The sequence below is a fragment of the Episyrphus balteatus genome, chromosome 3, assembly GCF_945859705.1.
Source record: "Episyrphus balteatus chromosome 3, idEpiBalt1.1, whole genome shotgun sequence".
In the NCBI taxonomy this organism is placed as follows: Eukaryota; Metazoa; Arthropoda; class Insecta; order Diptera; family Syrphidae; genus Episyrphus; species Episyrphus balteatus.
The window spans coordinates 1,291,045-1,318,619 of NC_079136.1; the positions used below are offsets into that span (position 1 = coordinate 1,291,045).

At 31.5% G+C, this 27,575-nt stretch overlaps 2 protein-coding genes and 2 non-coding genes across 4 annotated transcripts in view; 2 read left to right on the forward strand and 2 right to left on the reverse strand.

The window, feature by feature from the left end:
- LOC129914052 (endoribonuclease Dcr-1) overlaps positions 1–3,966 on the forward strand; it is a 29,396-nt gene extending 25,430 nt beyond the window's left edge. The window contains exons 7-13 of the mRNA XM_055993093.1: positions 814–952; positions 1,021–2,231; positions 2,294–2,404; positions 2,464–2,593; positions 2,652–3,292; positions 3,354–3,595; positions 3,670–3,966. Of these exons, the coding sequence (XP_055849068.1) occupies positions 814–952; positions 1,021–2,231; positions 2,294–2,404; positions 2,464–2,593; positions 2,652–3,292; positions 3,354–3,595; positions 3,670–3,838 (2,643 nt within the window). The 3' untranslated portion in view covers positions 3,839–3,966. The remainder of the gene's footprint in view (positions 1–813; positions 953–1,020; positions 2,232–2,293; positions 2,405–2,463; positions 2,594–2,651; positions 3,293–3,353; positions 3,596–3,669) is intronic.
- Positions 3,967–6,462: 2,496 nt separating this feature from the next.
- On the reverse strand, positions 6,463–6,542 carry Trnal-uag (transfer RNA leucine (anticodon UAG)). Its single transcript has one exon. It is a non-coding gene; the product is annotated as a tRNA-Leu (tRNA).
- A 2,086-nt stretch (positions 6,543–8,628) lies between these two features.
- Trnal-uag (transfer RNA leucine (anticodon UAG)) lies at positions 8,629–8,708 on the reverse strand. Its single transcript has one exon. It is a non-coding gene; the product is annotated as a tRNA-Leu (tRNA).
- A 4,255-nt stretch (positions 8,709–12,963) lies between these two features.
- LOC129914057 (UDP-N-acetylhexosamine pyrophosphorylase) lies at positions 12,964–26,560 on the forward strand. Its single transcript, XM_055993104.1, has 2 exons — positions 12,964–14,004; positions 24,679–26,560. Exons 1-2 carry the CDS (start codon positions 13,668–13,670, stop codon positions 25,791–25,793), a joined length of 1,452 nt encoding a protein of 483 aa, XP_055849079.1. The 5' UTR covers positions 12,964–13,667; the 3' UTR covers positions 25,794–26,560.
- Positions 26,561–27,575: the final 1,015 nt, after the last annotated feature.

Here is a 27,575-nt window from a genome sequence, read left to right on the forward strand (position 1 = left end):
AGCTATTTCCAGCTTTCTGGAAATGATGAGGAAGCAATGCAAAAATTTAGTAATTGCGTAAGGACACCCAAAACAAGTCACATCCTCACCAAGAGCATCAGACGGAAAAAAATTGAAACATAGCAGATGGATTACAATGAGCTTGGCCGTTAGGCACAAAGTCCAGACCCTGAAGGTATTTCAATATAAAAGTTATTCAATTAGCATTCATTAGGATTAGGGCACTTTTGAACAACCTCATTTTTTCCGATACCGATTGAGCGAAGATTACTCCAGAGCTTCCTAGACGATTGTTTTGTGCTTTGAGAATAAGAATAATTCCCAGTGTTCAGTATAAGGATTAAGCTTCCATATTAAATAAGGCTTTCTTCGTTTTTGTATTGACTTTTGAACATCAGTGGTAAACCTGGGATAATTTTTGCAATGATGGATAATAGTCAACTTTATCATAAAAGTTGACGAAATGTTGGCATAAATGCCAAGGCAACTCCATTGCATCAGACCGAAACGCAAAATTATGAACTGATTTCAAATCTTTTAATTGGAAAGTAGAGGGAGTTACGAGAGAGGTTGTAATGTTGTAAGTGCAGAAAATAAGATCATGTTAGATATGCCATCCAACGACAATTAGACTTTCAAGAAAACATTCGATAAATTACAGACACTCATAAGATCGAGAAGTATAGGTGTTGAGTTAGGGGCAAAGCGAGCAGCATAACAGTTGGAAAAGATTATAATGTGTTTATATGAAGCAGTAAATTGTTGTAGGGCTGAAAAAATCGTTTAATTAAATTTAAAAAAAAATTATTGCAGGCTGATACATTTATCGAAATCGGAACTTGGTCAAATGACATGGCAAATAGTATGAGCGAAGAAGACACTGATATGGAAGATGAAGAATTTTGTTCAGAATTTCTGCCACCAAACGTTAGCTTTTGTAAAACTGAATACGGTATGTTTCACTTTTCCTTATTCTAATTTAGAAATTAATTCTTTAATAAATTTGAAATTAATTTACAGACATAATTAAATCAGACAAGCCAACTCGATATGGCTCACCAACATTCTGGGATGTTGAAGATTCTGTCAAAAGTAAACTCGATCGCAAAAAGAACTCAAGTTTCATATACAGTTCCGATGAATCATTTACTTCCAATTATGATTACGACGATGAAATACTATCCAGTAGTGGCGATGAAAACGATGGACCTCTACGAATCGAATTTACCTCAGACAATGTAGCCGAAGCCATAGAGACTGAAGATGAAATATTAAAACGCCAAAAACAAATGTCAATAATACAAGATACAATAGCAAACGAACGTGATTACCAAGTTACCAAGAACTTACAAGTCGGATATAATTTTGATGGTGTCGATACGAATATAGAATCTGAATTGAAATCATCAGAAGAAGCTTTCCTCTTATCAACTGAAAGGTTAAAAAAAGAAATCCATTCCTCGGGAATGTTAGTTCGATCTAATCAACTACTTACTTTGCCTAAGAAACAAACCATAACCGAAGAAAGATATTCGAAGAATTTCGCTAGCATAAAGAAATTGTTTCCCTATTTAGATGAAAACGTAATAATGTGTTATATAGCTCTGAAGAAAAGAGACCTCCAAGACCTACAGCTCTCCATAACAGATGTTGAGAAACTCAACAGAATCTATCTCGAAGGAAGAACGACAGAGAAGTACTATGTAGACGGTAATGGCGATATGTTTGATAGTTTCAATGATCACAGTTCCCTAACATCTGGAGGACAAAAAGAAGTTGTAGTGAATTTTGATCAAACAATTGATAAAAATAAAAAGCAATCAAAACCAATTCAATGCAAACCTATCGATCTTAAAGAAATCGATTTTAGTTTTGATAATCAACCAGATTTGGTTGGTCATCCTGGTCCAAGTCCAAGTATTATTTTACAAGGTCTAACAATGTCCAATGCAAATGATGGTATTAATCTTGAAAGACTGGAAACAATTGGTGATTCATTTTTAAAATATGCCATAACCACATATTTGTATATAACATACGAGAATGTACATGAAGGCAAATTAAGTCATTTGCGATCGAAACAAGTTGCCAATTTGAATTTGTATCGATTGGGTAGGAAGAAAATGCTGGGAGAATGTATGATCGCAACTAAATTTGAACCACATGATAATTGGTTGCCACCGTGCTATTATGTGCCTCGAGAGCTTGAGAAAACTCTAATCAAAGCAAGAGTAAGGAGGAGATTTGTTGTTTTCTTCAATTATCAACTTAAATTACAAATTTTTACTCACAGATTCCTCCACATCACTGGAAGTTAGCTGATTTGCCAAATATTAAGCAATTGAGTAGTGAAGAACTGTTGGAACTGGTCCGGAAAAAGGCTGAAAAATTGGGCCAACTGAATGTAAGTTTTGTTAAAAAAAATAGTATTGGTATGACACAACTGAATTTATATTTTAAAAGGATGACCTAGATAGTGATTTTCCAAGATGCGATAGGAACGAATGTATGACACCTGACAGTGCAGATGGTAGCGATTTTGATTTTCAATCTCTTATTCCGTACAATTTAGTTACTCAGCATAGCATTCCAGGTAAATAAAATATTAAATATCAAATCGGTTCTAATGTATTTATACGAAAATTATTTAGATAAATCCGTGGCGGATTGCGTTGAAGCCTTAATTGGAGCATATTTGATTGAATGTGGTCCCAGAGGAGCGCTGCTCTTTATGGCTTGGCTTGGTATTCGAGTTCTTCCCGCTATAAAACAAAAATATGATCCCAATGCTCCTCGAATACCTGGAAGTACTCGACCTACAGATGACAATGATGAAATCATAGTTTATGGTTCATGGTCGGCGCCCAAGTCTCCACTTTTAGAATTCGCACCCAATCCACGAGAGCAGCTTGAGTCATTGCTGGATGGTTACACCGAATTTGAGGCAGCAATCGGTTATAGCTTTAATGATCGATCGTATCTTTTGCAAGCAATGACACATGCAAGCTACTCTCCAAATCGTTTAACGGATTGTTATCAGCGTCTTGAGTTTCTGGGTGATGCTGTATTAGATTATCTTATAACTCGTCATCTTTATGAGGATCCTCGACAACATTCTCCTGGAGCATTGACTGATTTGCGGTCAGCGTTGGTGAATAATACAATATTTGCTTCGCTTGCCGTTCGACATGGCTTCCATAAATATTTTAGACATTTGTCGCCAGGACTGAATGAAGTTATCGATAGATTTGTAAGAATTCAACATGAAAACGGTCATAGTATAAGTGAAGAGGTGAGTAAAGGGATATATTGTTTCTCTGATTTACTTTTAAGTAATGGTTTTTGTTTTTTAGTATTATTTGTTATCTGAAGAAGAATGTGATGATGCTGAAGATGTAGAAGTGCCTAAGGCCTTGGGAGATGTTTTCGAATCAATTGCTGGTGCCATTTTTCTAGATTCAAACATGTCCTTGGATGTAGTGTGGAAAATTTACAGTAACATGATGAAGCCAGAAATTGAACAGTTTAGTAACTCAGTGCCAAAATCTCCAATTAGAGAGCTACTCGAATTAGAACCTGAAACAGCTAAATTTGGGTAAGTTCTTAGTAATTTATAAAAAAAAAAAAGAATTAGTAAAATTAATTTCTACTCGTTCTCATGTTAAATAGAAAACCAGAAAAACTCGCAGATGGACGACGTGTCAGAGTAACGGTAGAAGTATTTTGTAAAGGCACTTTCCGTGGTATTGGTCGAAATTATCGAATAGCAAAGTGTACTGCTGCTAAATGTGCACTGCGTCAACTAAAAAAACAAGGACACATATCAAAGAAACACTAACAAGAACATCAACAATTATTGTATAATATTTTAAAAACAGTTGCATTTTAATTCCAAAAAATAGAGCTAAAATATTCTAAAATAATGATTTAATCATAGAGAATAATTAACAAGGTAATTTACAAGAATTTTAAAATCTTATTATTTTTTTTTTTTTAAATTAGTTGATCTCAAAAACTTTAAAAAGAAAACCAACACCCAGTGTATTTAGTTTGGAGTATCCACCAGTGTCGGGCATAAACAAGAAAATATATAATTCCGCTATTATTTTATAAATAAAATTTTGGAATATGAGTCCACCATTAGCTAGAGATATAAACGGTAAGATATCTTCGCTTTCATCCAATATTTCGGAAAATTGGGGTTTAATAAAATAATAAAATTAAACCATTAAATGCGGTAACATTGATTACTGCAACTTGCACTCCTGCTTTATTTACACTTTCCTCCACCATGTTTCTTTTCACATTGTTATTTTCTCTGGCAGTTCGTAGCAGTGATTTCAATTATAGTCAAAAATTTCTTTGTAGAATTACTTGATGGACGAATTAATATAAAAGACATATAAATGGTCTCTTTAACTAACAGTTTTTGCTATGAAAATTTACTCAGCATTGTGTAATTTTCGTCGGTTCAGATTTTGATTTCATATAATTTAAACTCCAAGGTTAAATCGTGATCCACTTAAGGGTTGCAACTTCGGTGAGGTCTTCCTTCATTTGAAAACTCATTGGATAGGTAAGATGTAATCTTTATACTTCAGCTATATTAGCAACTATATTTTAATCTTTTAAACCAAATCGAAGTATCTGTTAAGATTGTATTGTATTTTTCGCTTCATTCGGCACCGATATTCCTCGAAGATAAATCTGCCCATCATGAAGTTTTGTTCTAGTCCCTTTGTTCTCCCTAATATTATTTTATCAAATATCTCGATACCACTCCATTAAAAAAAATGCCAAGAGCGTAAATCCTTTGTTTTTATTTTTCGATTTAAATGAAACGTTTATGCCAAGTTTGCAAAAGTGATTTACAAGATCACGCATTTCTCGAAGAAAATTGGCTCAAAGTTAAAAATTAGTACGGGCAAGAAAAATAATAGGTATCTAACCTATAAAAATAAAATGCACGACTGGGTTGCACTTACTTGCTCTTGCAATTCAAAGCACTTTTATGTTAGTTAACTTGTGGAATAAAAGAGCTGGCTCTATATGAATTTTAAAGAAATTTGGTTAATGTAGGGGAAATGGACACCAAATTTTTGTGAAATGATTTTTTTTTTTGGTTTTAACCTGTCGGAAGCACACCTCGAAGTTTCGTATAAAATCGTTTTCAATCATTTTCGATCATTGCGATACTTGTTATTAAAATTAAATTAAAGCATGGTAAATTGAACAAAAAAAAAAAAAACATGAAATTTTCACTATGAAATAATTTTACAAATCATAATTTTGTACCTTTAAGCGTTAAATATTTTCTTTTTTCAAAATTTTCATAGCAGAATTTAATGTTTAAAACGCTAATCTTGTGTAGGTATACTATAATAATAATAAGTGCAATTGTTGAAAAATAAATCAAAAACAAAGCAAACAAAAAAGTAATTAGAAAAGCAATACAAAAAATTAAGAAAAGCTTAGAACAAACTTGACCACAAAGAATTATAGTGTGGCTTTTAGATCATTTTAATTACATGATGTAAAATATAAGATTTAATAACTAAAAAAAAAAAGCATAGTTTTTTACGACCTTAAAATATTTGTTTTTTTTTTACCAATACAATAATATTTAATAGAAATTTTAATTATAAATAAAATTTTATAAATATAAATATTTCAATTTTAATTGATTATTGACTTAGAGAGGCTTTGGTTTCGGTTAAAAAGAATTTAGTTTGTAAAGTACACAATATAAAGCGATTTTTTCGGTTTTTTGTTAGACACATACATTTCTTTTTACCGAATCTGTAGCCTCAAACTGATAAATAAAATATTTGTAATCGTTCTTTTTCACGAATGAAAATTATTATGTTTCCTATATAAATAAAATAAAATTAAAAAAAAAATAAAATTACCTATTTTTTTTTTTTGTTTTTATAAAAGTGCATATCTAACGGTTTACACATTGATTTGAGCAACTATAACTCTTGGTCATTGAATAAGTCCCGTTTACTAATGGTTTTAAGAAAATTTCCTTTCAAGAAGAATTGATATCTTCTAATGAAAAATAAAACAAAAAAAAGTACGCATACACCACAGTGACCCTTAATTTATTAAAACAAAAGAAAGATTTAATAAACAATATTTAATACAACAATACAAAAGAGCAAGCCTTTTTTTTTTTATAAAATTTGAAGCTCAAGGCAAATGTTGGATGTTGTGACACCGGTAATACCCAATCAGAACTTTTAAGATAATAAGGAATTTTGTAAGACTATTAAAGTGGTGAATTTTAAACAGGTATACAGGTTGTTTCCGAATTCCCACAAAAAAGATTATCGGATACGATTTATTTACTACAAAATCATGTTGTCACGTACATCCTGTATTCTGAAGAAGTGGAGAAGTCTATCTATATGAAACCACAGATCCAAAAAATATTTTGAAATCGGTATAAAAAAAAGTAACTGACAGCGGTGGGATTCGAACCCACGCCCTTTCGGACTGGTGCCTAAAACCAGCGCCTTAGACCGCTCGGCCACGCTGCCGTTGGAAATAGCGGGCGTAATTGCAAAACTGACAAATTGAATAATTTAGTCTACATTGAACTAAAAATTAAACAAGTACAACAGTGAAAATTTTCAAACTAATAGTAATAGTTTTCCAATGGACACCAATGTTCATAAAATGTCGTGGGAGAGAGTTCCAAAGCCGAACGGCTCAAACGATGATCTGAAGTTCGGGTCTCTGACGTCAAATATGATGAACGCGGCTGAAGGATCTGCGCTGTTCAAGTGAACGCACAGAAAGTCTCTTTATCGAAAGTATTCGGCGGTTGGTAGGTTTGTACAATGCACAGTTAAAAAGCATAGTTAATAGAGTGGGCGGAAAAACATTTTTTTCGAATTTCAAATCGTAATAGCCCCGAAAAGTTGCGAATGGTGAAGACTAAGAACGGTTTATAAAATAATCAAAATCAGTTCATATCTTCCGGTCGCACCTTGGCTCTGAAGTTTGAAAAAACATTAAAAAAAAAGTATTTTTACATAAAAAATTTTACCATCTTAACATCCAATTTTTTGAATATAATTGCTTTAGAAAATTCTTCTGTGAGCTAAATATTAAGTTAAAAAAAATTGGTTCAAATTGGTAATGGACTTCCGGTCGCACATGCGTTTCAAAAATTGTCAAAAACATGGTAAAAATCATATTTTTACGGTAGAAAGAAAAATCTTTTTTATAAACTCTTTGATAAATTATTATGTTTACCAAATAAGGAGTAAAAATGAAGTTGACACAATAAGTGAAAGTCATGGAGTCGCTGAAGATTTAAAAATCTTTCGGTCAAGAACGCTTTGGCTATTTATTATTCTCTTTGACGCACAGTGGTGCCTTTGGTGCTTTTTGGCCGCAAAAATCATTTGTACGGCCATTTCTTGGTGGAAAGTCGTGAAATTTAGTACACTGAAACATATTAGTACCTATAAGAAATACGAAAAAGCTAACAACTTTTTTTTATTCAAAATGGCCAAAAAAAGTAAAAAATAAAATTGTACAGCTGAGTTGTAGAGAATTTTAAAGTAAACAGTCTTTTCTCGGACTTTTTTTTTCAAAATTTTGATAAATAGTGCTCAAAACTATTTTTTTTTTCTTTTTTTGTTTTATTTTTTTTTTTTTGGCTTGTAACTTTTTTAATATACAGAATATCAAAAAAATGTTTTTAACATAAAAGACGCGATTTTCTCTATAGAATAAACAATACAAAAATTGGGGGTGGTACAAATACAAACTGCTGAGTCAAATTATAAATGCACTAAACTACTAGGATATGAAATAATCACAAGGGCCAACGCATCCAATACTTTTTTGTGAATAAGTAACTCCATTTCGGTTACTTCAATTCGTAGTTCATTGCATCGAAATGAGTCGAAAATGAGCTCATTCAAATTTGAAATATCTTGTTTGCTTTCTGTTTTACCTACATCTAAATTATAATATTTTATTATTTTTCCGTCTCGTTGTTTCAATTTCAATTGCATATATTTTTTTTTTGGAAATCAATGCAGATGAAATTGACTGTTTATTAATCCATATGCATATGCAACAATAAATTTCGACTTTGCAAGGAAATATGTTATACCTAAAAGTGCTTCCTGAATTCTTGAGGTCAAAGCACGTTAAATATTCACTAATTTGAGTTTTGCTTTTTTTTCATAATCTTGCTTACTCATAAGTTAAACTTTTACCTACCTTACCGAAATCTTTCGTCTTTTTTTTCTGATTTCTCATGAGTCGTGACTTGTGACACATTGCATAACTCATATTTTACAGATGAATTCGCTCCTCATAAAGATAAAATCACATTACTGGCTGATTGAATTTTTAACCCCGTCATCACACTAAAAAGTATAACCATGAAAATATATATACATAATCTCAACAAATTAAGCTTGCACGAAAAAGAGGCGTTTATGGGAGCGATGACCTTACATTAATTAATTTTCATGCAATACATAAACACACACATCTAAATGAAAACCTTTTACTTGCATCTCAATTTATTACTCTTTAACCTTGAATACAAAACAAAAATCCCTTTTAAAATAAATTTACAAGCACAGAAAAAAAAGCTATTGACAGCGGTGGGATTCGAACCCACGCCCTTTCGGACTGGTGCCTAAAACCAGCGCCTTAGACCGCTCGGCCACGCTGCCATGTTGATGAGCGGTGCAAAAGTTTAATTATCAAATTAGAATACCTTCTCAAATCATATAACACCTATTTCTTATATTTGCATCAATCAAAATAATAAACAAATTAAAATTTGCAAAATAAAAGTACCATTGATTGCAAACAATAACAGCTTTTTTTATCTTTTGTGAGGATTGTTGAATCTATAAAGCAGCGAACCAGTAAACCAGTTTGCTGTGTCTTGTTGTATCCAAAAGCAAGCTCCTGCTGGCCATACCCAACCCATATTACCTACAAATGCAAGTAAAATGCCAAACGACAATAAGTCGATAACGGTTACTGTTGACTGAATTGAGCCCACGCCATTTCCATTTCAGTTTAAACTTCGTTCGGTTCAAGTCAAGTATAGATATTTTATTTCTTACCAAGTTGGTATTTTTACTAGTAGTACAAGTATCTGCTATCTGCTTCTATACATGCTGAAGCTGAAGGTCACTAGGTATCGGTTTCGTGTAGTTTTGCAGGCTTGACTGGTTAGGTGAATGCTTAAAAGATTGGTGGCGTTGTTGGTTTGGTATATGGATGATGTTGACTGCTGGAGAGGTGTGAGACTTGATCAAAGTGGTTAAGTAGTTTACTTATTCTTATTCGTGTAGTAGGTAACTTAAGCAGATACCTTTTTGTAAAACAAGTTTAACACACTTTTTGGCAAAAAAAATAATAATAAAAATAAATTGTATCGAAAAAGGGTGCAGTTAGGAAAAGTTCAACTTTTTTGTTTTTGTAGTTACATATATCTAGCTCAATCTCTACTGTAGGTATAACCTTTGCAAATAAACTTTAAAATTGCAACAGGAGAAGTTAAAAAAATGGTTGTGTTAGAATTCTTTTATTTTAAGTTACAACACTTATAATTTGATACTGATGTTAAAGTTCTTTGTTTCCTTGGTTAATTGAGTTGGAAGATGAATCATTGTAGAACATAAATCATTGTAGAACATAATTTTTGTCTAAAACCTACCGTTTTAAAAATAAAAATGTTTTGACCTTTGACCCCTTACAATCTAGCAGACAGAGGAAATTTCAGGACTTTTCACAGATTGTAAACCACCCTTGCACCAAGCTATATACCTTAACTTAGCCTGTTACAAATTTTTTCCATTCTTTGACAATTTTTCGTCTATGCTTACTGGATTAAATGAGCTTTTTTCGGGATTTTATGAATACATAGGTACATACCTTTTTTTCAAAAACTGTTTTTAGTAATATTCTTAAGTAACAAAAAGAACTTATTTTGAAAATAAAATTAAATGGAAAAATATGTACGAGTATATGTACCTACAATTTCTAATAGTGTAAGATCTAGTAAGGTAGCAGAAGACCTCTAGGCCTCGCCTCATGTATGAGTTTACCTCATCGAGCTTCATACTAAATTAAAACCAAAATTTCAAAAATAAATTTTTCGATTTAAAATTAAATTTTTTTCGTTTGAAAATCAATTTTAAGAAATTGGGAGAAAAATTAACGTTTTTTTCAAATTTCAAAATTTTCACTGTTGGATTTTTAAAAGAAATTTCAACAATGTTGTTCGAAAACCCAATTTTTGAAAAAGTGTTGACTGCAATAAATTTAAGCTGAAATTTTTCTCTCCAAAGTCCAAACATCAGCTAGTTCATTTTTGATTATTAAACTTGCGAAGAATACTAGAATATTGTTTTATCCTAGATGTCAGAAATTTCACATACAAGTCTTAAAAAATCCCTTTAATTTGCTTAAGTTGCATCGTGTATTCTATCTATGATTTACTTAATTCTCATGAAAAATTTATTAGACTCTTCAATTTCGCTGTTTAAGCTATTCCGTTTTGTCATTTTTGTATGGGATTCTCTTCGCATCAACAGCGAAGCGAAAAGAAATTTTCCATAAAAAATTTCGTTAACGAAATCCTGAACCGTAAATTTCGTTTTGCTTTTCGTTTTTCAGTACGCAGCTCTAGCGAAAAATTGGAAAGTTTTCCCTTATTTGTCACTTACTTTTGACTGTCCTGTGCATTTTTCTTAACTCCAAGAGCAGTGTTGACGGTTTTTTCACTTTTAATTCTTTTATTTCTTGCTTTAAAAATTATTTTCTGTTGATTTTGAATACTCGATGATATTTTTTTCGTTAGCATTTTCGTTGTCGACTTTGGAAACTTGAAAATTTTTCGTTTCGCATCAACAGCGTACTAGGCTTAAGCTAATACGCAGCTGAAGCAAAACTAATTTTTCCATACAAAAATTGCACAACGAACGAAAAATTTCGATATGCTTTTCGTTTTTCAGGACGCAGCAGCTGTAGAGAAAAGTTCCAGATTATTTGGAGAGTTTTCACTCATTTGTAACCTATTTTCGGATGTTTTTTTTTTCTGAATTTTAATCTAATTTGGATTTTTTTATTTTGAGTTTGACAGAATACTCGACAATTTTTTTTTTAAACAAATTCGTATTCGCTGTCGACTTGGAGACTTTACATTTTTATATTTTTTTACGATGGCATTTCGCTGTCGAGGTCGACTATGGAAACTTATGCCTACTTTTCACGAGTCGATTTTTGCCGTGTGGTGAAGCTTTCCGGCGTAAATCAACTCCTTCCAATCAACGGTGTAAATTGACAATCCCCATTGAAGACTCGTAGTCGACATTTTTCGTTCGGATTATTGTGCGGAAAAAATCGAATCATGAAAAGTCGGCATTAGAAAATAGTTCGTTTCGCTTCACTTGAGTACTAGGCTCAAAAAGTTTAGAAAACGTGGAGACTTTTTAATATCGCTGGCCGAAAAGCAAACTGCAAAACGAAAAGCAGAATGAAATTTTTCGTTTACGATTTCGTTGTGTTTTCATTTTTCTTTTCGCAAACAAAAAAAAAAATGTATATGCTTGTGCATGCATGTGTTTATGTATTATGCATGTATGCGTTTGTTTTCCTCAGAATTGATTTGATTTGATTGGTTGGTTTTTTCTTGTACTTCTTTAACAAACAGTTATGATTGAAAGGAAAAAGAAAAAGACAGATTGCCCATGCAAAAAAAAAAACAAATACAATTTTGACGCATAAGCCTAGTACGTAGATCGGGAAAAATTTTATTTCTCATACAAATTTTTTCTCGGGACAAATTTTGTCTTGAATATTTATCCAAGCAGTACGCAGTTCACGCGCAAAATTTAAATACTTGGAGCCGCTGTAAAGAAAAAGTCTCCACTTAGTTTTGCGCGGACAAATAATGTTCGAAGCATTATTCTGCCGGCATAAATTGTGACAAGGAAAAAAAATAAAACAAAATTGAAAAAATTCAAACAAAATTAAGGCAGACTCTTTAATAAAATATGTACATGGAAAGTGAAGACGTAGCAAATACAACTCAGAATCAAATGAAAAACAAAAAAAAAAATTACTGTTTACTCTAGGTAATTTCACCAACTTCAAAATTTTGAGCAGGATTAAAAAATGTTTTGTAGAGATTAAAATTGTAGAGATAAAATTTGTTTTTACCCGATCTGCGTACTAGGCTTTAACATGTTCGCTGTTGACTTTGGAGACTTTAAAAAAAAAAATGTTGACATTTCAATTTTGAGGAAAAGTGGCGTACATGTATATGCTTGTGCATGCATGTGTTTATGTATTATGCATGTATGCGTTTGTTTTCCTCAGATTTGATTTGATTGGTTGGTTTTTTCTTGTACTTCTTTAATAAACAGTTATGATTGAAATGAAAAAGACAAAGACAGATTGCTTAAAAGCCCATGCAAAAAAAAAAAAAAACAAATATAATTTTGACACATACAATTAAAATCCCTTAACAATTCCTTGTGTGCAAGAAAGAACTGGAGACTTCTCTAAATAAGTACCTATATTTTCTGCAGTTCCCGACAAACAATTGTGATTCTATAAAGCTTTACAGATGCAATTGTTGCTTCTGTAAAGTATTATAGAAGTAAAATTGTTAGTAGGGTTTTGCTGTTGAAACATATCGAATTTTTAGTTTACGATTTGTTCTGTCATTTCTGTTTGGGATTTTTCGTTCCGTATCAGCAACTTTTAAAACAAATACCTATATGAAATTGCAAAACTACAATCCACTTTTATACCATTTTTATTTATTTTAATATTTTCCCATTCATCTGGCAATGCTTTTCAGAATGAATTTCAAATTCTTATCACCACAGCAACACTCTCGACGTCATATCTTTGTTGACGTTTCGCAATTTTTATTTGGTGGAGATTGGTGAATCAGAACAGAAATAAAAAAAATACCAAAAAGATCAAATCAAGCTATCAAGCTCCTCGTCGTCGCTAGCGAAAAAACTGATGAAAACTATTTGTCGTGGCAAAAATCGAAAAAATCAACTTGTGCAAACAGAAAAATAAAATCAACAAAATAAATATAATTCAATCCAGTTCAATTAATCAATAATCTGCAATTACTGTGTTTTTGTGGAGCGGGTGGAGCCGGAATAAGTTCTTTAAAGTACACAAGAGACAAGACGTTTTGTATGTTTCTTGGTGGCAGTGAAGCTGATGGATTTTCTTGCTCGTCTACAAATCGAGCGATCCTTCTGCTATTACTGTCGTCAACTCAATAAACAAAAATATTCCATAGCAAACTTAACTTAACTTCATCTAGCCAACCACCACTCAAAACAAAAAAAAGACCACTTTCACTTGTTCAGGGACAACAAGAAGCACACAGCTAAAATTAAGTCAAGACAAAAAACTAGGCAACTCAGAGCCGTAATATAAACATGTCTCCGAAGTGGAGCTCGCTTCTTACCAATGCAATCGTCGTGAGGTGTTTCGTTGTCAGTCTCAGTTGAGTTCGGCAGTTAACAGTGTGCGGTTGTTTTTTTTGTTGTCTTTAAAAAAGAGCGTATAACTTAAACTAACTTTGTTTTTTGTTTCTCTGTTTTTTTTTTTTATTGCCAAAACTATAAACATAAACATTAATCATGGCAACATTTGAAGAATTAAATGAACGCTTGACCAAAGTTGGCCAAGAGCATTTACTCAAATTCTGGACAGAATTGTCCCATAAAGAGCAACAGGAACTAGCTGCCGATATCAAAGAGTTGCAATTGAATGAGTTGAAGCATTATTTTGATCGTTGTACGGCATCGTTGAGCGAAGACGGAATCAAACTGGACGACCGTCTGCAGCCGATTCCAGAGTGCAAATTTGTAAGCATTGCGCGGTCGTCCGATGACATTCTGAATGAGTATCGGAATGAAGGATATAGACAGATTAGCAAGGGACACGTTGGCGTTATTCTTATGGCCGGTGGACAAGGTAAGATTGTTGATACCTAATTTATTCATTTTTCCTACGTGCGTGGGTTCTTAAAAGAAAAACACAAAAACGTAAAAATCCATTACCAGTCGATGAACCGAACCTCTGACTGAACTGGATTGCTTAACTGATTTGTCATTATTTTATTGTGGTGGCACACGGTGGGGCCGTAGTGGAAAAAACCTATTTTTTTTTCATAATGCAAAATTAAATTTTTTAATAATGTAATCCTATAGCATTTTTAATCTAATTGCATTATTAGTTTTGTGGTTAAAATTTCAATTCAGCCAATAATTAAGCTCAAAGTCGTGTAGAGCAAATTTGAAAAATTTTAGGTCACTTTTTAGATAATTCTCCTGGCTATGTACTATGAGTACATATTTCAAGGAATTGTATTCATAATAAGCCCAAATAAAGCCAACTATTTTTGTATAGGTTTACTTCTGATTCGGACTGTTGTACCCCGCCTAAGGTCTAGAGTCTAGACTATTTTTTTTATAAAGCTTTGATATTGACAAGTAAGCTGTATAAAATTCATAGCCGTACTCGATCGACTTTCGACTTGGTTTAAAAAGTCAAATTTCCCAGTTTTATGTCCGAATTTGTATTCTAATATTAAGATTTTTTTATTATTTGATCATATTTTGATTAAAATGCAGTATAAAAGCAAATAAGACTACAAATAAGACTACACATAAGAATCTATTTTCCTATTAAAATATTGAAAATGAAGTTGCTGTTAGTATGAGAAAAATCTTGTTTTCATAGAAAATACCAAGGATAAATTTAGAAACGTGAAAATTCTTAAGGGCAATTCCATGGTAACTCACGTTACATTCACAAAAATTTCCAACACATAAATTATTTTTTTTTTTTCAATTTTAATGTAAATTGATACGAAATTACTATCCATGAATGGAGCATAACTATTACTTTCATAATTAACTAAAAAAATTGTCTTTATTTTTAACATTTGCTTGGGAAAAATAAAAGTTTGATGGTAACTCACGTTACAAAAATCGGACACGAATTTTAAGAGTCCGACAATATGAAGTTTTTATGTGAAATTAAGAATCTCAATTTGTTTTCAATGGAGATTCCATACATAAAAAATTACAAGCTTTTAATATGAGTGACAAAACCAAACATTTTTTCAATATTTCGAGGAAAAATTTTAAAATATTTAGGTAACTCGCGACCTCAGAACAACAAGGTTCTAACCGACAATTTTGAAAAAAATGAGTTATATCGCGACCTCAGAACAACAAGGTTCTAACCGACAATTTTGAAAAAAATGAGTTATATATCAAATCTAGGTAAAATCGTGGTGCTCTTTCGATTCCCGCCATCTATTTTGCTCTATCTCTTTCCGTTTCGAAGATAAGCTGGGCTACAGAGTTCTATCTGCACAATTTTCATTTGAGATTTAAACAATAAGGTTCTAACTTCCACTTAGAACTTTGTTTCACAAAATATCCAGAGATACAGAGTTCTATCTGCCTCTTTTTCGATTTGATTTGAGAGCAATAGGGTTCTAACTTCAAACAACGTTGCAGTTAGAACTTTGTTACATGTTTAGACGAAAAAATTGAATGCTGAGCAACTGGACTTTGTTTATTATTTTGAAATAGAATTTATTCTCAAAACTATAAATAATTGCCGTAATCCACCACTCTTAAACAAAAAGAAATAAATTATTTAAATTTTTTTATTTCAACGCATTCCAAGTCTTCAATATCGAATAACTAAGGTCACATGAACAAAAACTGTACATAGAACCTTATTGTTCTAAATTTAACTGTCTTATCGTTGAGCAACAAAGTCCTATACGGTTTTTTAAAGTCAAATTTAAGGGTTAAAAATGTGTTTTTATTAAGTTTTTAAGCTAAAATCTTGAAGATTTTCTATAAACTCATCGAATTGTAAACAAAAAATCAAACTTTTCATACACAGTGACGGTATAAAGGTGTTTGAATATTCAGAAGCGTTTTTCTCAAAACACACTTAGGTGTACTTAGAACCCTGTTGTTCTAAGGTCGCGAACTCACGTTACATTATTTTGGTAACTCATGTTACCTGCGATTTGTGGTTCCAAAAGTAAAGAAAAGATGCATTTTCACTCAAGTTTTTTTTAATCGAATAGTGTGTAACGAAGCTTGCTTAAATGTTAACTTATTTAAGCACTCACGGGGGGATATTGTCATCGTCACTATTAGACTCATCATATTTTCAGTTTGCTTGTTTTTCCGTCATTTACATGTGAAATTCTTCTGTTGTTGGCAAGCTTATGCTATAAAAATGCTTTAAGATTATTAAACTCCCTGAATTTTATGTCTATCCATAAGGGAATACAACAAAGAATCTTTTCTTGCAACTTGCATAAAGAGTTTCCGTTTGTAAATAGTAATTTGCTAATAAAAAAAGTAAAAAAGACTGCATAATTTGTTCAAAATTCGTGTCCACTTTTTCATGGAATTACCCTTAAGGAAAGTGCCCAAAAACTGGGTCTCGAAAGCAATTTTACGTTGGAAGAGGACAATATTCCAACAAATATGGGCAAGGTAGTAAAAGAATGGTTGCTGTGCAATGTTAGTACGAAAATGAAACATTTCGCTTCGTCTACAGACTTGAATCCTATTGAGCACCTATAGGTTAACAAGAAAGACCTCAAAACGATCCTACTTGACAATTGGAACAAAATTTCTCCAGATAAGACCGCCAAGCTTGTCCATTCGATTACACACAGATTGCAGGAAGTGTTCAAGAACAGAGGAGGTCCTAGTAGTTATACATTTATTTTTTCCTTAGGTAAAGTGACTTTTATTTAGTTTTTTTTTTTTTTTCAACGCAAACCAGTCAATAAAATGAACTGTACGGAGATTTTTTTGTTCCTTTTTGTACTATGAATTTTTGTTATTTTACCATCTACCATTATACCAAAAATTGTATAATTTTGTAAAAAAAATTATTTATTGATATACTCTCTTTCATTCCTGGTACTTTACAAAAAATTTCGATATCTTAAATTCAATATTTAAAGAAAAAAATTAAAAAAATTTTAGCTGTACGGAGGCTTTTTGGACTATGTGTATATCTATAAAAAAAAAATACCGTATACAACTCAAAAAGTTTGAAATTCAACTTCATTAGAAATGAGTCGGTCTTGAGAGCAATAATTAAGACCAAACTTTTAATGTATTGCTTCTACAATAAAATAAATAGTGCCAATCGATTTATTTGATATTAATCAATCGAAATTGATACCAAATTTTTCATAATTCGACCAAAATCGGGAATATCGCCCCACTGTGCTTCATATCAGTGTATAGAACACAACCCTCTTTACTATATACTTCTGCCCACTCTGATCTCTTTGTTGGTTTTGATTTTTGTTCCACTCTTTTGCTTGAAGTATGAAAAGCTAGCTAGAGTATAGAGGCATCTCTCGTAAGAAATACAAATTTTCTATCAATTTGACTTGATTGGCAATGCTGATCACGCAATTATTGCATTTAAAAACGGAGTTTTGTTTCTTTTCTAAATTCCATTCGACGTATGAAACCATAGCTATATATCTTGCAATGTATGAAAGTTGGTTTTAAGTAAATGGTACCTCTGAGCTCTGACTTGTACAGGGGAACGGTACCTACATCATATTTTCAAACCGTTGTCGACAGTCCAACCACAGAGTTGCAATTTATTTATCTTTTTGCTTTTTTTTTGTTTGCTCAAATGAAACATTGAAGATAAAATTGCACAGAAAAAAAAACAGATTGTTTATCTTTTTGTTTTTGTTTTGCTAAAAAATATAATGCAATTAATAACGCAAGAGGTATTATTTTGTAAATTTTATTTTTGATTGAATTCACACTCTGACTCTGAAAATAACGTTTGAAATTGAAATTACCGATTACGCTAACCAAAATCTATTTACATAATTTATACAGTCTGGCTGACTTATTTGGATGAAAAAAATTTGTTTATATGCTATAACCCCTATGTGGGCCAACTTTGCATAAAAAGTAATAAAGAACTTGATAGTGTACGTTGTTGGGGCGAAGTAAGACATGGAAGTCAGAATTTTTTTATGAAACTCACCTTTTCCAAGCTAGATATAAAAAAAACAACTTCACTTTCAAAATTCTATTAAAATCATGTCTGTTAAGGCTGTAGAAATGTGTACAGATGGACACACAGACCGACCGACGGACGGAACTGCTATAACCACTTTTTCGGACCTCTAAATTGGTTAAATTCTTCAAAATTACAAAAGTAAAAATATTTTTTTTTCTCACTTGCGCTATTGGTTTTGTAAAAAAGATTTTACAAATTGTATTTTAAACTAAACGTTTGTTCGTCTATTCCTTCATTCGTTAATCCCTCTCATGTGCACCTTAATAGGTGCTACCCATAGCCGTAGTTAGGATTTCATTTCGGGGAGGGTTAGCTCAGATCGACCAAAAATTTTCAGGAATTAACGGACTTTGTATAAACTATAAATGCAGTCGATTTTTATTTCCATCGATTCTTGATTCCGCAAATGATCATTAGATCTGTGCCAAAACGAAAAACCTGCAAATGTCCTTTTTAAACATTTTTTAGGAGAGCAATTCGTAGTTGAAATTTTGAAATAGCTAGATGTTTCGTAAACGAATGTAAAAATGTAAAGAATAAGTTTTTAAATACAGTACCTTTCCATATTATTAGGACCATGCGAAAAAAAATACATATCTTTAAAGTTGTTGCCGAAGTATTTTTTTTTTACATTTTGTATGTCTAATTTACATACTTATACCTATCATGAAGATATGGATTGAAAAAAAATCATACATTTTGATGACAAATAACGTACCAAAAACGAAAAGGTTCAAAAGACGTTCTCTACTGAATTCATGCCCGGAGATTTATCAAAGCTTTACAATTCTTAAATTTTTGTTTCGAGGACCAACCTGACATTCTAAACTTTAGGTTCGAGCCCAAACGGTGGACCTTTGTATTTTTTAAATTTCTTGTGCTTTGATAAGTAGTCGAGTCAATGAAGGCTTTTGCTTCAAAGTCCTCAGGAAACAATTCCGATTTTGATGAATTTTAAAAATTTATTTCTTATGTTAATTATAAAATAATTATTTTGAACATTATATTCTAATATACAAAAAATACAAAAAAAAAATAAGACAAGAAAGAAAAGGATATACATCTCCTTTATTAAGATTTTCTTTTGGTTTGATGCGTGTTTTGAGAATATGAAGAAGATTTGAACATGTTCTTAAAGAATTTTCTTAGAATAACAATTATTATCCTATAATTGTTTGTGTCTGCATATACAAAAGTTTAATCATGTCCAACTCTGTTGTTTGTTTTGGTTCCATATTTGTACATATGTTAAGCCTTTTCAAAATCCCAAAAAATCACTATCCTACTATTTAAATAATGGATTCAATATTATGACACTCAACAAAATAATATGTACCCCCTGATATAAATATTTCCCATAAGGTTCTATCATTTAAACTTGAAAAAAGCTCTAATAGTTAACATCTTTAAAAATAAATTAAAAAAGGCAATTACCTAGAATTTAGTACGATACAATTTTAAAGTTAAGTAATAATTTAGATCACGTTATCGTATTTATTATTGTCTTCATATTTTCTTCTGATATTTTTTTTTGGCAATAACTCTATCAATGTGACTTACTTATAATTCATTCAAAATTAAATCCACAATTTAAAGCTTTTATACATAAACATTTGTCTTTTGTAGTTGTTTATCATTATTCTGGCACAAAGCATCTTGCACTTCAGAAGTACAAAATTTATCGTCACTCATAAGAAAATCTGTGACCTTAAGGTGCATCATATTAATTTTAAAATTATTTTTCTTGATTTATTATCTAGACCGTTGGTTTGTAATGGACTACATTGATTTATGTAGGAGAACTCTTGCAAAGAAAAACTGCAACCATCTTAAGTGGCTTACAGCCGAGTATATTGAACAAAAAGTAATAACCCGTAATTTATTATGGGCTCGTCATTGTAAGTAGATGTGTTGGCTTCATTTCATATGACCACTTAATCTCCCCTCCTACATACAACTTTAAAGTTCTACTTTAAATTAATGATTCACATATTTATCATTACTAGTTTTATTGAAAGCAAAAGTAATACAAAAAGACAAATACAATTTTGTCTATAACCTTGAAATATCAAAGATTATATTGTCTTTTTGACTGATATAAAGGTTATTTACTTACCTTCTGCGACCGGTAAGACAAGCAAGCTATTCAAATTTATTCATTTCTTTTAATCTATTGTTGATGTGTTGCATCATACTAAAAATAAAGAATTCCTGTTTTATTTAAATAATTTGTTTGAATATTTTTTTTTTTTCAAAAAAGAGGCTGTTAGGTAGCATAATAAAATATATCACTTATAAATTTAAGTAGTCTAACTAGTTTATACCGTGAAGCTTATCTTATTTCCTTTTTTTTTTTTAACTGTTGCTAGTCTGGTGTACCAAATAAAAAAAACTATTTTTGTTTATTATTTGGATATTTGTTTGAATTGCAAATCAAAATGTATTTTTTTCATAAATTAGTTTCTTAGCAAAAATGAGAAGATTATTCTTGAGTATGTATGCATATACATAGGCTTGGCCTATAGCTAGATTCTAAATGGCATATTTTTCAACCGTAAATAAAATGAAACCTGAAATAACAATAATGAGGATGAAAAAAAAGGTAGACCCCATAGTTCTAAAACTTCAGATGAGTTTTTGGAATTTGATTAGAGCCCTGTAAGCTGAGTTAAAATGTGTGGATTTGATCTTGAAGCAATAGCCTTATCTCTTGGAAGTTGACTTCTTTTACGCACGGCCACATGATCGGAACAAGTGACTTCTCAAAACGAAGTGATTTCTCTCGTCGTACTTTTAAATTAGAGATCCTTGGATAGACGGTTGAGATTGTTTCTGTAAAATCATTAATGCAACCAGAAGCAACAACCACACAAAAACAGGAGATGATTACCGTCTTGTTTTGTGATACATTAGTTTCTCAAAGGTATCGTATCCAAACCCTAATGCCCACTGATTTCAATAGTAATCAATAGTTTTCTTATGACCAGTATGCATGGCGATTTGAATACGAAGAACTTTTTTGTAGAACAAGAATACATCTTGTTTATTTGATAAATAATGACTTTTCAGTGAATTAGAAAATTTTAAAAAGTAAAAAATGTCTTTGTAATTTTGACCTCGAATATATTTCAAATGGTTAGAATAATAAAAAAAAGTTAATAAGACCTATTTTGTGATACAATCTGTTTCCAACAAGAATTATGTCAATCATAATTTTTCAATTCGTTATAAAATTAAGAACAAAACGAATTTTTAAAGATTTTCTCGAATTTTGGTCCTCAAATATCTTTTAACCGGTTAGATAGAGCCTTCAATTTCCTACAAGAATGTGAACAGAAATTTGCTAAAAAGTCGATTTATAAAAAAATTATTTTTTTTAGTAGAAGATTGATGTACAAATGGAAAATTGCGAAGCGGAGGGCTTTCTCATTAATGTAAAGAGCTCATATTTTTGGTGATAATATTCTAGAGGTGTTGAGCAATAGATTTTGATTTTTCGGAGTATACAAGAAAAAAAAAGAGTTTCGATTTGTTTGACCCACCCTAATAAACATACATATTTGTAATTTCTGCTATTCTGATACTGAAATCGAATATACTCAGTGAATTTTGCCGTTGGGTCGACATTGTTATAATAGAAAAGTCAGCAATCAAAAAGAGTACTTCAGCCTTATTGTGATTTACAACTATCATTCCATAGTTGATAAATACTGAAATATGGGATTTTTAAACATAATTTATAATAAAACTGGTCAACTTCTTAATGGAATTTTGTAATTAGATTTCATTTAATAACGGTTAGGACTATTCTCTGCTTTCAAAACTTTTCTTAATGAGTAATAAGATATCGAAATTTAATTTTTGATCAACTATCAATTGATAGTTGCAAATCGTAATAAGGCTGAATATCTTTTTATGTAGAACTATTTTCCAGGATGAGTTTTTAACATTAAATTTTTGTTATCAAAAATTTTGCACAAATAATAAATAAATTTGAAACAAAACAAATAAAAGATGGCTAAGTACAGTTACATCTTTACCATTTCCCTTATTGAAAGGTTCTTCACCGCTTTTTTAAATTAATATTATAAACAATTAAGTTTTGTTTTAGTAGAAACAAAAGATATATATTGTGTAATGCTTTTTTCTAATTAATGTTAACATTTTTGATGAATGATTGATATTTGAATTCGTTGTTATTGTTTCAGTAATTCTTATCATTTCCTATTAGTGTTTTTTTGTCTCTTATCATATCAGCTCTTTACCTCACTTCATTAAGCAAATAAAAAAATCATTAAGAACTTCTGTTAACTTTACACCAAACATTGGATAGAAACCAGCGGAACACATATACGCAAGACAACTAGTATAAAAACAAAATACCAAAGTACGTTTTTATAAGTCAAGATTAATTTGCTGGATATGCTACTGGAGGTACATTATGTATATGGGTTACCATATCAGAGTGAAGCAAAGTTATGATTCTTAAATAAAATGCCACATGGCCTATTATCGTCATAGAAAACACTTGATAGTAAATTTTGTCCCACATTCAAACAATAAAACTCCATATTCACACACAAGTTTGTACAAGTGTGTTTTTCTATTTCATTTGCAAATTCTTTAAATAGAAACAAAAAATGTGACACCTTCAAGTGATAATGGGTCCACTCTTTTAAATAAAATTGTTACTTTCCGGTTAATAAATGTGAGTCATTATCTCATTTCGTACTCAAGTGAGATAAGCCTACAAGTAGATGTTTTAAAAAAATATCGCAATTTTCATTATCAATGTTAAGGTCACATCTCACGGCTGATTGTCAGAATGTATGAAATAGGTATTAAAAAAAACGTATTAAGTCCATTCATACTAAAAAATCAATCGATAATGCTGAGAATCTTGACAATAGTATAACCAATCATTTATAAGCAGGTTATGTCAAATAACTAAAAGGATGCGTACACAATTTAATTTATTAATGGGTCACAAATGTTATTGTTAAAGCGATTTTAAAAGATTTAAAAAAGTTTAAATAGGTAACTTTGAGAAATTAAATTAATTAAAATCGTTGAAAGAACTACATAAGCTCCAAAAAAAATACACCATCAGATTCCCTGGATACAGACGCAGTATCGTGCAGCCATGTTCTCTATAAACTTTGGCAGTAGATCTCCAGTATTGGCCCCTTTATTTTTTGAATTATAAAACTCAACGGAACCGAGATAAATCTCAGCTAAATCCTGAATCAGCATGTGGTCCCATTATATAAGACAAGAAACGTAAGCCTTTGTATTTTGTGTAGTGTATCTTTTAAATTGGTGGGACTGAGTCCTCGTATTCGGTATCAAATAGGCAGTATTAGCACCCAATACTTGGATGGAGAAATGAGTTCAAAATGATTTGAGTACTACATTTAGGACTAAGATCGGTATTAGCGGTAGGACTCTGTGAAACAATGGACGGTAAACGTGAAAACTAACCGCAATCAAACGATACCTACCTCTAAACAAAACAAAGCAATAAAGGCCCAACTATAATATTATAGACACGAGTTCGCATGAGCGTTTGTCAATATCGAACAAACTGCTTCATGTCGGTAATCTTTCTAGTTATGGAGTATAGACCACAGAACTTTTTATTTGACAGGATTATTTTCGGTTCCTTTGGTTAACTTCTTTTAAATTTACATATAAATAGTCCAAAAAGTCTCCGTACAGCTGCAATTTTAAAATTAATTTTTTTTTTTAAATATGGAATTTAAGATATCGAAACTTTTTGTAAAGTAATAGAAATGAAAGAGAATATATCAACAAATAGTTTTTCAACAAAAATTTAAAATAAAAAAAATTTATAAGACAAAAAGAAAAATAAGAAAAAAAGTATCCGTAAAGTTCATTTTTTTGAATAATTTTCGTTAAAAAAAAAAACTAAACAAAAATCACTTCATTGAGGAAAAAATAAGCTTATAACTAGTAGGACCCCTTAGTTCTTGATCACTTCCTAAAATCTGTGTCTCATCTAATGGAAAAGCAGGAAGAGGAATGTTTTACTTGCGTACTAACATTGCACAGCAACCATTGCTTTACTACCTTGGCCGTATTTGTTGGATCATTGTCCTGTTGGAAAGTAAAGTTGCTTCCGAGCCCAGTTTTTGGGTACTTTCCTTAAGAATTTTCAAGTACCCAAATTTCTCCATCGTATTTTCTACGAAAACGAGGTTTCCCACGCCGGAAGAAGCCATTCATTCGAAAGGCTGTTAAAAAAGCTAGACAGGAGTATGCAATTTCGCACTTAGAGAAAGAAAATTCTTTCTAATACCAGAGCGACCTTTTGTCCGGCTCGATATCGATTTAATTTCGTTTGTTATTATTCATTCATCGCCCTTCAATCAACAACCGTCACCCATTTATTTTTGCTCATTCATCATCTCATCATCACCTAGAATAAATGGTTGTGAACATATTAAAATTAAGGTTTTAAGTTTAAACCCACAACAACACTCAAATTGTACGTACGTTTTTTTATTTCTTCTTCCATAGGAACCCGCCTCGGTTTTGCTCATCCCAAAGGCATGTACGATGTTGAACTTCAGTCGCGTAAGACCCTCTTCCGCATACAAGCTGAACGTATCCTGAAATTGGAACAATTGGCCTTTGATTACACCGGACAACGTGGTCGAATTACTTGGTACATTATGACTTCGGAACACACAATCAACGCAACTCTGGATTACTTCGTCGCCAACAACTACTTCGGATTGAAGAGAGAGAATGTGATTCTGTTTGAGCAAGGTTCTCTACCATGTTTTGAATATGATGGTAAAATAATTCTTGACCAAAAGCACCGAGTTGCACGTGCTCCCGATGGCAACGGAGGAATCTACCGTGCCATGAAGAATCGTGGAATTTTAAAAGATATGACCACAAGAGGTATCCAGTACCTCCATGCTCACAGTGTTGATAATATTCTCATCAAAGTCGCCGATCCGGTATTTATTGGTTTTTGTGTCAAAGAGAATGCTGACTGTGCAGCCAAAGTTGTTGAAAAATCCAACCCTAACGAACCGGTGGGAGTAGTATGCATGGTCGATGGCAAATACCAAGTCGTTGAATACAGTGAGATAACAGCTAAAACAGCCGAGATGCGCAATTCCGATGGGCGACTCACATTCAGTGCTGGAAATATTTGCAACCATTTCTTTACGTCGGCATTCTTGCACAAAGTCGGTCACAATTTCGAGTCTGAACTCAAGTTGCATGTTGCCAAGAAGAAGATTCCATTTGTAGATAATTCTGGCAAACGAATTACACCCGAAAAGCCAAATGGCATTAAAATTGAAAAGTTCATCTTTGATGTCTTTGAATTTGCTCAGAAATTTGTTGCCATGGAAGTTCCCAGAGACGAGGAATTCAGTGCATTAAAGAATGCCGATAGTGCTGGCAAAGATTGCCCATCCACAGCCAGAAACGATCTTTATCGATTGCACAAGAAGTACATTGAAGCTGCTGGTGGAATTGTACATGGCAATGAATGTGAGATCTCACCATTCCTTAGTTATGCTGGCGAAAATTTGGAACAATTGGTCAAAGGAAAGTCCTTTACATCGCCTGTTTACTTGCGTAGCAACATGGATTCCATGAATGGTCATCTGTAAAGAGACAAACAACAACAACTGTAAACTACAAAAATACTTAACATTCAATTTTTATCTACTCACATTGCTTAATTTTTTTTTGTGTTTTTTTTTTTTTTAGAAATGTACCGTTACATATATGTAAAATGTATAATTGGTGTAACTAGAACTTACTATTAGTTATGTAAGATCTTAGGGCAACAATGCCAGAGAGAATATATTCCCGGATTTGCCAATTTAGTATTCGTATTCATAAAGTTGTTAATTGTTAGTCGACTTAGATATAGTTATTTTTTTTCGTTATTATTTCTGTTATTATTTTTTTTTGTTTAAAAAGCCTTAAATCTTTTTTTAGTTCATAAACATTTTTATTATGAATGAGGGAAATGTTGTTTTATTTTTTTTTTGTTTTGTTAAATAAAAAGGAAAAAAAAATATATAAATAATGTCTTACAAAGTGCAATCGAATTTTAAAATTATTTAATAAAATATATTTTTGTTTTATTATGGAGATAGAAAATTTGTTACAAAAAAAAAATATAAAAATTTTAAAAAACATTTCTACAAAAAGTTATATAATTTTGTTTTATGTATATTCAAAAAAAAAAAAACAAAACCTGCATGGTTATTTGTATAAAAAAGGCTGTCACACATCCTTAGGGAGTTGTTGACTTGTGCACTTAGACTGACTTAGTTGGTATAAATAAATAAATAAATAAATAAAATTTATGAGTTGAAATGATAATTAATAAAAAGAAATTGAATAAATCATATCTCATAAAAGTGAACCTGCTCAATTTTTATTATTGTTTAATATTTGTAATTTTTTTCGTTTTTTTTTTAAAGTTCTTTTATTTTAACTCCCAAAGTAGTTAGCTGGTAATTTACTATTAACACATAGAAACTACTTTGATGAACATTTTAAACTTAAGTCAGGTTTACTGTTACCCTTAAAAGAAAACAACAACTAATTCAAAAAGGAATTAGTTATATTTAATAAAAATATAATAAAAGAACATATTTCTGGCTTTTAAAAACAGTAACATTATTTTATTATTAATTTTGCCCTTGTTTTAACGTGGATATGGACTGAAAAATAGGTTTATTTAGCTCAAATGTCTTATTTTGAAGACCTTGGAGAACTTGTGGTTTGGAAACTTTGAACGGAAAATTATCGCTTTGTCTTTGTTACAATCGATATTATTCAGAGACAGAACCGGAGGTAGGTTTTAAAAACTATACAACTGGGCTACCATTCTAAGAAAGAGATTGGTTCAGTTTTTGAATGGCAATACTGGCCACTGAGCTCACAAAACTAACATACATTATGTATATTCTTTTTAAAGTTACAAATTCAAAATTTTAATTTATAGCTGCTATTGCCTTTCCTTTCGAAATAAGTTTTCTAAAATGCATGACAGCATGTATCGAGAGCTCGGTGAAATATTTGATTCGGCTGCTCATGCAATCCAGGCTATCCATAAACTGCAGAATGACAACACGAACAAGGGTGCTCAAAGAAGGAAGAATGCTCAGAAAATTAATTTTCCTGAGACAGCGGGGTATTCCGGAAATCTACGACTTCCAATTTCTGACCCAGACTGTCGTATTCCGGACATTTACTTGAATGACAGTGGTTCAAAAGTTTAAAATATTTTAGATCTATGATCGAAAGTTAAGCATCTGGTGATGATGACATCAACAATCGCGTAAGCGTAGGGAGGATGAAGTGGCGAGAAAACTTTGTCTTCTTATGTGACGAAAAATGCCCCATAAACTGAAAGGAAGGTAGTAAATTGTCGT

Bases quoted from the DNA above. Each gene is read 5' to 3' on its own strand.
- LOC129914057 (XM_055993104.1), top strand. From the start codon at position 13,668: ATGGCAACATTTGAAGAATTAAATGAACGCTTGACCAAAGTTGGCCAA. The intron at 14,005-24,678 runs GTAAGATTGTTG...CTTCTTCCATAG, and splicing joins TCTTATGGCCGGTGGACAAG to GAACCCGCCTCGGTTTTGCT.